Source organism: Babylonia areolata, chromosome 21 (genome assembly GCF_041734735.1).
Source record: "Babylonia areolata isolate BAREFJ2019XMU chromosome 21, ASM4173473v1, whole genome shotgun sequence".
NCBI lineage: Eukaryota > Metazoa > Mollusca > Gastropoda > Neogastropoda > Buccinidae > Babylonia > Babylonia areolata.
In genome coordinates, this window is record NC_134896.1 from 33,937,659 (window position 1) to 33,950,158 (window position 12,500).

Here is a 12,500-nt window from a genome sequence, read left to right on the forward strand (position 1 = left end):
TGTCTGAAACCGTTTTAGATGAAAATGATGCATGATTACATACGGATGTAGAATTAGAAAGTATATCCACAAAAGTCGTATTAAGCCACCAATATCAAAGCTGCGTTGTCGTTGCTGCTGCTGTTGTTGTTACTGTTGTTGTTACTGTGGGTTGTTTTTGTGGTTGTTGTTGTTGTTGTTGTGTGTGTGTGTGTGTGTGTGTGTGTGTGTGTGTGTGTGTGTGTGTGTGTGTGTGTGTGTGTGTGTGTGTGCGTTGTTGCTGTTTTTGTTGTTTGTTGTTGCTATTGTTGTTTTTGCGTTTATTTTGTTTGTTTGTTTTTTACGGTCTTTCATTTTGAAAGAGAATCTGAGCGCCCTGGTTCGAATCACGGCTCAACCGCCGATATTTTCTCCCCCTCCACTAGACCTTGAGTGGTGGTCTGGACGCTAGTCATTCGGATGAGACGATAAACCGAGGTCCCGTGAGCAGCATGCACTTAGCGCACGTAAAAGAACCCACGGCAACAAAAGGGTTGTTCCTGGCAAAATTCTGTAGAAAAATCCACTTCGATAGGAAAAACAAATCAAACTGCACGCAGGAAAAAATACAAAAAAAATGGGTGGCGCTGTAGTGTAGCGACGCGCTCTCCCTGGGGGAGAGCAGCCCGAAGTTCACACAGAGAAATCTGTTGTGATAAAAAGAAATACAAATACAAATACAAATTTTTGGTTCTACGTTTTTGGAGAGAGAGAGAAAAACAGAAGGGGGCGGGACTAGAAGAGGCAATACAAAACACACACAAAAAAAAATCAATGAAAGAAGAAAGAAGCATAGAGATAGATAAGAAAGAACGGAAAAAACAGTAATAATGATTCCTTTTTTCTTTCTTTTTTTAAAGGGAACAAATAAAGAAAACACATGAAAGAAAAAAGGGAAAGAGGCATGGATGAAAGACATTCAAAGGAAGAAGAAAAAAAAGGGGGGCGAGGGGGAGGTTAGGAGGATAGAAAGAAAAGAACTAATAACACAAAAGGAAATGAACAAAACAAGAAAGGAAGAAGAAAGAGAGGAAAACAAGCGAATACATAAAAACCACAGAAAGAAAATGCCTTCAGTCTAAATTGCTCTGGTGCAGGCCTATAGATTTCAAAATTAAAAAAAAAAAAAAAAAACCCTTTCCACTCTGCGTCTGAAAAACATATCACATATCATCAAACTCCCTGTCACTTCTCCTCCTCCTCCTCCTCCTCCTTCTCCTCCTCCTCCTCCTTCTTCTTCTTCTTCTTCTTCTTCTCCTCCTCCTCCTCCTCCTCCTCCTCCTCCTCCTCCTCCTCCTCCTTCTTCTTCTTCTTCTTCTTCTTCTTCTTCTTCTTCTTCTCCTCCTCCTTCTTCTTCTTCTCCTTCTCCTCCTCCTCCTCCTTCTTTTTCTTCTTCTTCTTCTTCCAAAAGAAGTCATCAGAGGAACTAAATGTTTCTTTGCAATATTATGAACCCAAATTTTCTCCATATATGAAGATGATAAAGTGATTCAAAATTCTGAGTCTGGTCTTGGAGTTTTGATTATCATACGCTTCAAGCCACCCGAAATAGAATGACGGGTTCAGTAAACTGAATCTTTTTTGACGGGCGCAATAGCCGAGTGGTTACAGCATTGGACTTTTCAATCGGAGGGTCCCGGGTTCGAATCTCGGTAACGGCGCCGTGTGGAAAAATGGTGGAGATTTTTCCAATCTCTCAGGTCAACATATGTGCAGACCTACTTGTGCCTGAACCGCCTTCGTGTGTATACGAAAGCAGATCAAACACGCACGTTAAAGATCTCGTAATCCATGTCAGTGCTCGGTGGGTTATGGAAACAAGAACATACCCAGCATACACCACCCTCACCACCACCACCCCTCCTCACCCCCGAAAACGGAGTATGACTGCCTACATGGCGGTGTAAAACGGTCATACACGTAAAAGCCCACACGAGTGAACGTGGGAGTTGCAGCTCACGAACGAAGAAGAAGAAGAAGAATCTTTTCTCTCTCTCTCTCTCTCTCTCTCTCTCTCTCTCTCTCTCTCTGTGTGTGTGTGTGTGTGTGTGTGTGGACCAGCGAAGGCAAAAACAATAAAAGAAAAGCAAAATATTAATAAATAAAAAAAATCAGAACAAATATTGCCAGGGTTATTATTATGTATCAATTTTGGAAAGGCTTTCGATACAATCAACTGGGGTTTCATGTTGAATGCAATTGGAACTTTTGGGGATTTGGGTATTGTACCTCCAACTGGATTGAAACGTTTGTATAAAAACATCAAAGCCACTGTAATTGCAAAATGAAAAACATCAAGAGTGTCTCAGTGAACCAAGATGAACGAAAAATGGTGCGCTTTGCTGATGATACACAGTCTTTGCAAAATGGAGGTCAACTTTATTTTGGAGAAACAGGGTCTTAGACAGTTTTGGCGACATATCAGGAATTAATATGAATTGTGAGAAAACATCAGCGATCTGGTTAGGAAGAGAGAGACAATCAACAATTAAAAATGCACCATACCTTAAAGTGAAACATAATCTCCAGAATTCGGCTTACCGCTGATTATACTGACTGCGAAAATGATAATAAAGTAGACTGAAAAGTTTCTGGAAATTGAACAACTGTACTGAGTTTGGATGAAAGGAATTCTAACACCACGAGATATGATTGCAGTTCTGAAAATATCCAGTCCTATCAAAATTTCAAAATATTCATGGGCACTTTTGCCAAACCCACCAGGTGAATTATGCAAGTTTGTAATGTACTTTGCTTAAAATTTGTGTGTGGAATCTGAAACAAGACCCGGTTAGTAGACAGGTAATACGAAAACGAATACGTGAAGGAGGAACAGGTTTTTACAGATTAAAAATGCTTTGCGCACGCTTTAAAACAAACTACAAAACATAAATGGAAATCGATTTTGTCATTAACACATTCAAACCTAAAACAAACTGTTAACTCTTTTGAAAAAAGACATTTCAAACATATAAAATCTTCTTTGACAAAGTGAATGCCACAAACCCAGCGGACACGTCAGCACAACCATTGCATTTTTAATGACAAACTTAATATAAATAACATTTCACTAAGGCAAAATGAATGGATACATGAAAATGTTTGCTACATTGCAGTCCTATGTTTCCTGAATAAGACAACTGTAATTGTAGGAAATGATACCCATTTTAGGTCTGATTAAATGCCGCTCCTTGCAAAATTACATATTCATAAGTGTTAAATGAGAGAATAATACCTCAGTTCGATGTTTCTAGTTCATTACTGAAAAACAGACGTGAAACAGAAAAAAATATACTGCTTTTGTAAACTAGGATTCTGTTGAATTCCTTACAGCCTGGCAGTACTATAAAGAAATACTTGAAACTGGAGAAAATTAAAACCAAACCATACTTTTCTCCCCGAAAAAAAAAAAGATCCACGCCAAGCATGGAAAAAAGGGGTGATGTACATCATCTTTGTTAAGAGAATATGTTGGTTGCTTCATGCACAAGGTAACACTTCAATGCACGTCGGGTTTTTTTTTTTCTCCTCATCTAGTGTGTGTGTGTGTGTGTGTGTGTGTGTGTGTGTGTCTGTGTCTGTGTGTGTGTGTGTGTGTGTGTGTGTCTGTGTGTGTGTGTGTGTGTGTGTGTGTGTGTGTCTGTGTCTGTGTGTGTGTGTGTGTGTGTGTGTGTCTGTGTGTCTGTGTGTGTGTGTGTGTGTCTGTGTGTGTGTGTGTGTCTGTGTCTCTGTGTGTGTGTGTGTGTGTGTGTGTGTGTGTGTGTGTGTGTGTGTGTGTCTGTGTGTGTGTGTGTGTGTGTGTGTGTGTGTGTCTGTGTCTGTGTCTGTGTGTGTGTGTGTGTGTGTGTGTGTGTCTGTGTCTGTGTGTCTGTGTGTGTGTGTGTGTGTGTCTGTGTCTCTGTGTGTGTGTGTGTGTGTGTGTGTGTGTCTGTGTGTGTGTGTCTGTGTGTGTGTGTGTGTGTGTGTGTGTGTGTGTCTGTGTGTGTGTGTGTGTGTGTGTGTGTGTGTGTGTGTGTGTCTGTGTCTGTGTGTGTGTGTGTGTGTGCTCCTTCGTATCTTTCTTCTGTCAGATCTTTACTGTCGGTTTTCATCTTTCTTTTTTTTTCTTTTTTCTTTTTTTTGGGGGGGGGGGGGGGGGGGGGGGAGTATCGTTTCTCTTTTGTTTGTCTAACCCTGATGATTTGCGAATATGGCTGTTACCTTCTTTTTCTTTTTTCCTTTTTTTTTTCCTTCTTTTTTTTCTTCTTTTTTTTCTTTTTTTTTTTTTTTTTATTAACCTCCAATGTTGACTGTAATAAAATTCCAGTTTTGAATAAAGTTATGTTGGGCACACACGTGCAAAGCGTATAAATCATTTCGTTTTTGCAATTCGATGACCGAATTCTGCGGTGACTTTTTAAAAGTGAGCAAGTGAGTGAGTGAGTGAATGAGTGCGTTGGTTGGTTGGTTGGTTAGTTAGTTGGTTAGCTAGTTAGTTGGTTGGTTAGTTGGTTGGTTGGTTGGTTGGTTGGTTGAATGATAACATGAAAATAAAAACTGTAGTAAGAAGCAAAGGAAATTGATTTTTTTTAAATAAAAAAGCAGAAGTATGCGACAAAACACTCTGCAAAGGAAAATGAAGTATGTATGTATGTTTGTCTGTATGTATATATTATTATGTATGTATACGGTATGGGGTTGTATACGAGGCGCTGCGAATTTATTTTCACTTGCATGAACGGAACACAGTTTGTGCATACATACCACGCACATACAATAATGTATATATATATATATATGCATATGCATGTAAATATGCATACAAACACAAAGTGAATCTGCTGACGTTAACAAGGCATTCGATAACTCACCGTCAAGTATGAATCTCCTGGGTCGTAATAGGCCTGGTACACCTGAGGAAGGGAATCGGAAAATGCGTTGTCACAATCATCTGATTTGTCTGATCGTATTGTATTGTATCGTATTGTATTGTATTGTGTTGCACTGTATTGTATTGCGTTGGTTTGCGTTGTATTGCATTGTATTGTATTGCATTGCATTGATTGCATTGTGTTGTACTGCATTGAACCGCATTTTATTGTGTTGTATTGCATTGTACTGCATTGCATTGCATTGCATTGCGTTGTATTGCATTGCATTGCGTTGTATTGTGTTGCATTGCATTGCATTGTGTTGTATTGCATTGTGTTGTATTGCATTGCATTGTGTTGTATTTTGTATTGTATTGCATTGCATTGTGTTGTATTGCACTGTATTGTACTGCACTGTATTGTATGGCATTGTATTGCATTGTATGGTATTGTACTCTATTGTATTGAATGGCATTGTACTGTGTTTTGCTGTATTGTATTGTACTGTATGGCATTGTATGGCCTTTTCTGTATTGTACTGTGTTGTATCGTATTATTTGGCATTTTACTGTATTGTATTCCGGTTTGTCACAATAGATTTCACCGTGTGAAATTCGGGCTGGCTACAGTGAGAGTGCCACTCAATTTTCCTTCTTTCTTTCTTTTTTTTTCTGCCTACAAGTGCGTCACACACACACACACACACACACACACACACACACACACACACACACACACACACACACACACACACAAATAATAATAATAATAATAAATAAAATAATAAAATAATAAACCACGCACACGCGCACGCGAACGCTATTCTGCAGCTTCACAACCACTCTTCGCAAAAGAAGCAAAACAATCACCTCCGTTTCCTGTTCCTGGCAGTTCATGATCCACGTTCTGGTCAGGTTGGACCTGCACAGCCGCTGACACTGCGCAATCTGCACACACATACACACACACATATACACACAGTTTCACTTTCAGTTTCTCAACAACAACAACAACAACAAAAAGGGGGGAGGCTTGCATCACAGCTTTCGGACAACTCCACATACGCTACACTTCATGTTCTAAGAGGGTGCCTGACCAGCAGCATAATCTAACAATACAATACAATACAATGCAATGCAAAGCAATGCAATGCAATACAATAAAATACAATACAAAGCAATGCAATACGATACAATCCAATACAATACAATGCACCATCTTACTTACAGTCCACTCAATCTCAAGGGAGCTACTTTAGAGGGCTGTATACAGTCACTTCTGGAAAACACTCAGAACAGTCACTTCTGGAAAACACTCAGAACAGTCACTTCTGGGAAACACTCAGAACAGTCACTATCAGAACAGTCACTTCTGGAAAACACTCAGAACAGTCACTTCTGGAAAACACTCAGAACAGTCACTTCTGGGAAACACTCAGAACAGTCACTTCTGGGAAACACTCAGAACAGTCACTTCTGGGAAACACTCAGAACAGTCACTTCTGGGAAACACTCAGAACAGTCACTTCTGGGAAACAGTCAGAACAGTCTGGGAAACACTCAGAACAGTCACTTCTGGGAAACACTCAGAACAGTCACTTCTGGAAACAAAAACAAACAAAAAACACTCAGAACAGTCACTTCTGTAAAAAAAAAACCCAAAAAAAACAAACAAAAAAAACACTCAGAACAGTCACTTCTGGGAAACACACAGAACAGTCACTTCTGGGGAAAAAAAAACAAAAAAAAAAAACACCCAGAACAGTCACTTCTGGGAAAAAAAACAAAAAAACCCACTCAGAACAGTCACTTCTGGAGAAAAAAAAAAACAGCAACAAAAAAACCCACTCAGAACAGTCACTTCTGGAAAACACACACACACACACACACACACACACACACACACACACACGCACGCACGCACACATTGCGTACTTTGTGACTCTTGTAACCACACATCCGACGACATGCAAGTGGGATTTTCATCTCAAGAAACCGTCCCCCACCCCTAACCCCCACACTCTCATCACCTCTCCTTTTCATTTGTCCTTTGATGTCTCATGATAGTGATGAACAAGAGAGGCAAGGCCTTCAAGACTCACTTGTGATACACTTTAAAAAAAAATCTAATCGTTAAAATGTGTTCTGCATTTGTTATTATAAAGCTTTGCGTTAAAAAAAAAAAGAAAAAAGAAAAAAAAAGTCCTAACCAGATTCGAATTAAGTCCCCTAGCATTAATTACAGAGTAAGTTCCTTTTTTTTACTGCCTGCACCTAAACGTTTGCAAAATAAATAAAACTTCCATGCTTAACAAAAGAAGTTCCTGTTTGAACAAAAAATGATAATAATGACTGCTCTTGTTGTTGGGTCAGAATATCAAATCAGAGTGCCAAGTTTAGAGAAAACAAAAAATATAAATATAACAGTAAAAGCAGTTTGCATATAATTAGGCTTCTTTTTTTTTCTTTTTTTTGTGCCCATCCCAGAGGTGCAATATTGTTTTATACAAGATGACTGGAAAGAACTGAATTTTTCCTATTTTTATGCCTAATTTGGTGTCAACTGACAAAGTATTTGCAGAGAAAATGTCAATGTTAAAGTTTACCACGGACACACAGACACACACACACAGACAACCGAACACCGGGTTAAAACATAGACTCACTTTGTTTACACAAGTGAGTCAATAAATGAACACCCACTTATCCAACCTTAACACTTATTCAGAGCCATAAGTTTCTGCTACAGATCTCCTTTACAATTTCTGTGAAGTGGCCTGGTGTCCTAATGGTAGATGCAAGCATGCAACAACCGGTCAGGTGCTGTGATTGGAATGGACTGGTCATTTTGTAACTTTTGTTATGAGGTTGTGCCAGCCACACATATATCTGATCATGTAAGTATGTTGTTGTATCAGTCGTTTACAGTCAAAATCAGTTACTTGAGCACTATCTGGAAGAAGAAGACCTTGGCTGATGGGTAAAAGCAGATTTACAATATATCAAACTTCTGAGGACTGTGAGTTAAACATTCATTTTTTGTGCTTTTTAGTATCATAGCGAATATGATTTGAAGCGGGGTGAACGGTCTTACTGTAATTCTCACATCATATCTGTTTCGGTAGTCTTAATAGCAGTTACCACGAACTTATAAAACATGTTGTTGCTCAGGCATTAGAAATCCCCCACGCCTAATCATGGATTTGCTGGTCAAGGCATTTTGCTGTGACCTCAATATATATTTGATTAATCTCCTGATGTGCGGCTGAGAGGCTCTAAACAACACAAATCAGTTAGATTCCAGGTAATCTGTTTATGAATATAGCTAATACAGATCTAGTGCAGCAAAGTATTTGTGTGAATGGTCACAAGTAGTGCGATAAACAAACACACTGTTTAGAACAATAGTCACCGTAATGTAGTCAGTGCGTGTAGTGACCTAATTTCAAGACTAAATCTAGCCATTTGAAGAAATTGCTGGAAGGTCTATGTGCCTCAAAATGTTCACATAGCATCACAGTAAATGCGTGCAACACATATTTTCATTCAGTTGTCTCTGGCTACAAATTTTATATTTGTCTTAAAAACATTTTAAGGTACGGGTTTGTCGGTCCAGGTCATCTGGTTATACTGTGACCAGATTACACGTTAAGTGCTTAATCTATTAAGCAAAGTGTCTGAAACGAGTAATATACATAACACAACAACACACTGACTGTCTGAAAATCAAAAGTGATGCTAGAAGGAAAGACATTTAGATCTGCAGTTACAGTAACGCGGCTGGTGCGTGAAGGGTGGCCTAATTTCATAGCTATTTGTAGCCAAACGAGGAAAGTTTCAAGATGTCTATTGCCTAAAGATGTTCAGATAGATTCACAGTTCATGTGTGCAACAGGTCATGCTTTCACTTGACAACCTAACTCTTGGGATTCCTTGAGAATGCTGCAAGCCGCTTAGCAGATGATGTTTTCGAAGACGCCATAGGCTATTTGTTCACTTCATGTTGCGTCGATTTTATGAACACATAGAGCTTAGATCCTTCGATGAAATTTTGTGAGTCACACACACCACAGAATGAAACAACATCAATTAAAATATTCCACAGAAAGCCTGAACTTTCCTTTTTTTTTCTTTTCTTTTTTTTCTAAGTTAGAGTCGGAAACTTGGCAAAATTAGATGAATCGATAGGACCCGGCTAAAGCCGCAGCTACAGAGGGTAGCCAGTAAAACCGTTGAAAGCTGACTACATTCATACGCTATCTTGATTCAGGAGGACGGGGTGGGGGTGGGGGGGTGGGGTGATTAATGCCTGTTCACTACTCATTTCCATTTATTACTTCGCAGAGCGGAATTTCCCCGTTTTCGTTGCTTTCGACATGCAACTGAAATAGGGCAAAGAGTATTTTTCTACATGGTTTTGACAGGCATGCACCTGAAAAACATTGAAAATACTACAGTTCCAGGGTGTTTTGTGCAAAGATACTTACCGACAGTAAAGATAAGACTTCGAAGATGCGATATTTATACAAATCCCGATCTTGATGATTTTGACCCTAATCACTTGTTTTTGTGTACAGCCAAGAATCGCTGGATGCGACTTTAGCCGATTTTTCGCGTGCTGCGTCACACACACACGCACACACACACACACACACACACTTATATATATATATATATATATATATATATATATATATATATATATATAATAGGAAATAAGAGGAAAGAAGACAGAACTGAAAAAGACCACACACAAAAAAACAAACAACAACGAAAAAACAAAAAATAATATAAAACAAACAAAATAACCCCCAAACACACACACTTCTGTATAAGCGTGTGTGTGTGTGTGTGGAAAAATACACAGCCTCAAAGATTTCCACATCAGAACCCAGACAATAGTGTTGCCATTTTTTTAAGTTTTGTTTCGTTTTTATCCTTTTAGTTTTGACTATTGCGCTTCTGTGTGTGTGTGTGTGTGTGTGTGTGTGTGTGTGTGTGTGTGTGTGTGTGTGTGTGTGTGTGTGTGTGTGTGTGTTTGGGGTTATTTTGTTTGTTTTATTTTGTTTTTTGGTGTGTTTTTTTGTAGTTGTTTGTTTTTTTGTGGAGGTTTTTTGTGGGTTTTTTTTTTCAGTTCTGTCTTCTTTCCTGTTATTTAATGCTTTCGTTCACTCCATCTCGTCGTCTCTTAGCCGCCTGAAAGGCTCTTCCCCCCTTTTTTTTTTTAGCGGATCGCCTTGGCTTTCAGCAACTTTTGATTTGATTTGATCTCTTGTCACTTGTCTCTTCAGAACCACCACCATCATTGATTATGCTCATTCTCATTACGCTTCGTCTCGGTCTTTAGACTTTTAAGACTCCGTAAAAAAAAAAAAATAATAATAATAATGTATACTGTGGGACTGTGGTCTTTAAAGGGGTTCGTTCCGCCTCCTAGCATCACTTTGCCAGTCAAGATCCAACAAAACAAAATAAAACAAAAAAAGGTAATGTCCAATTTCAGCGTCCTAAAATATTGCACCTATTTGGTTACTTTTCCATGTTTTTTTTTTAGGATGGTAAAATTGGACTTTACCGCAAAACAACAAAAAAAAAAGTTGGATGGAAAGTTCTCTGCGTGTCTGCAAACAGTCAAACAAACAAAACCAAAAAAAAAAAAAAAACTTGTGGCACCTCCGACCAAGGTGGAAGACTTCGTTCCGTGGCTGGCCCTGAAGTAGTTGATCTTCCTTGATAGTCAGTCAGTCGTTCGGTTTCCTGTGTGATGTCGCAAACCTTCTTTTCTTTTCTTTTCTTTTCTTCTCCCACCACACACACACACACGCACGCAATTACGACATAATTTGGCTCCCAGACGAAACGTAACAGTGACGATCTCCCCCCCCACACACACCCCCCCCCATCCCCCCAACTTCCCCATTCCCCATCCCCCTGTACGCCCACCCCTCTCCCCTCCCCCTCGCCGCCCCTGTTGTGGTCTGGGTCAAGACAGATCGTGAGTTTTTTTGTTGTTGATGTTGTTTTTTATTGGGGGTGTGGGGGCGTGAGGGGGCGGGGAGGCGGGGATGGGTTCATTATCATTATTTAACACCACGCAGTGGTGGTAATTCGATCTCTGAGAATATAAGATAAAAACGTATTCTTTCGCGCTATTAGAAAAATATATATTATATCATATTATACTATATTATAATGTAGTATGCTATAGTATATTATAGTATAGTAGGCTATATCTTCTTTTATTTTCTTTTTTTTCCTGCCCCATCATCTGCACCGTTTCAGTGGCATTACACTTCACGCCGCTCATTTAGATTCCCCCATACACGGCCACACCCGGGTTCGTCTGTCACAGTTCCAGCGTCGGCAGTCCGCAGGGAACCATCGTTGTTAGGTCGCCAGGAGGCCACACACCAGAGGAGACCCTGCACTGCTGCTGAGTTACTTCGGTGGTGTTCAGTGATGCCTGCTCTGATTTAACGTACTTAGGACACCACCTATTAAGCCCCCAACTAACGACAATAATGGCTTAGTCGCGGAGCCAGACTGAGAGAGCGTCCCTCCCAGAGTGGAGACAGGCTATATCATATTACATTGCATTACATTACAGTATGGTATAGTATAGTACTTCCAATGTTGGCCAAAGAGCATTTATCATTATCATTATTTAACACCATGTCGTGGTAATTCGATCTCTGAGAATATAAAATAAACGTATCCTTTCGCGCCATTAGGAAAAGATATTATATCATATCATATCATATCGTATAATATCGTAGTATAGTATAGTATAGTATAGTACTTCCAATGTTTGCCAAAGTCGTGCACCTCCTGTTCTTTAATTCTGTTTTGTTACACTTTTCATAATAAGCTGCAGTCTTACTCTACATCTCACTCTGTCTCTCAGTCTCTGTCTCTGTCTCAGTCTCCATCCCCCCTCTCTCTCACTCCCCCCTCTCTCTCTCTCTCTCCCTGTCTGTCTGTCTGTCTGTCTGTCTGTCTCTCTCTCTCTCTCTCTCTCTCTGTATATATATATATATATATATATGTGTGTGTGTGTGTGTGTGTGTGTGTGTGTGTGTGTGTGTGTGTGTGTGTGTGTGTGTGTGTGTGTGTGTGTGTGTGTGTACATGAGTATGATTATAGCGTGCTGGTGGTATTGACTATTCGCTAATCCCCTTCTGATAATGCACGCTGGTCATCATTTATGCACAAGCAAGCCAGAAGTGTTGTGAGTCAGGCTCTCGTAACGCTAATGGAGATATATCAGGTGAATCAATATGTGTGTTCAGATCAGCATTAGCACACTGTCAAAACACATACTTGTGCACGTGCCTGTGCGCGCGTGCACACACACACTCACATTCACACACACACATACACACACTCGCGCGCGTGCACTCTCGCACACATACACACATACACACGCGCGCACGCATACACACATATACATCTACACATTACACATCTACACATCTACACACACACACACACACACACACACACACGCACGCACGCGCGCGCACACACACACACACACACACACACACACACACACACACACACACACACAAGGACCGACGGACGGACGGACCGACCGACCGACCAACATACAGACAGACAGGCATACACACGA

At 40.0% G+C, this 12,500-nt stretch overlaps 1 protein-coding gene across 1 annotated transcript in view; it reads right to left on the bottom strand.

Moving 5' to 3' along the window:
• The window catches only part of LOC143296084 (uncharacterized), a 93,095-nt gene that overhangs the window by 48,723 nt on the left and 31,872 nt on the right, over positions 1-12,500 (bottom strand). Inside the window, exons 2-3 of the mRNA XM_076607841.1 lie at positions 5,738-5,815; positions 4,869-4,910 (exon numbers count right to left, since the gene is read on the bottom strand). Coding sequence (XP_076463956.1) covers positions 4,869-4,910; positions 5,738-5,815 — 120 coding nt within the window. The remainder of the gene's footprint in view (positions 1-4,868; positions 4,911-5,737; positions 5,816-12,500) is intronic.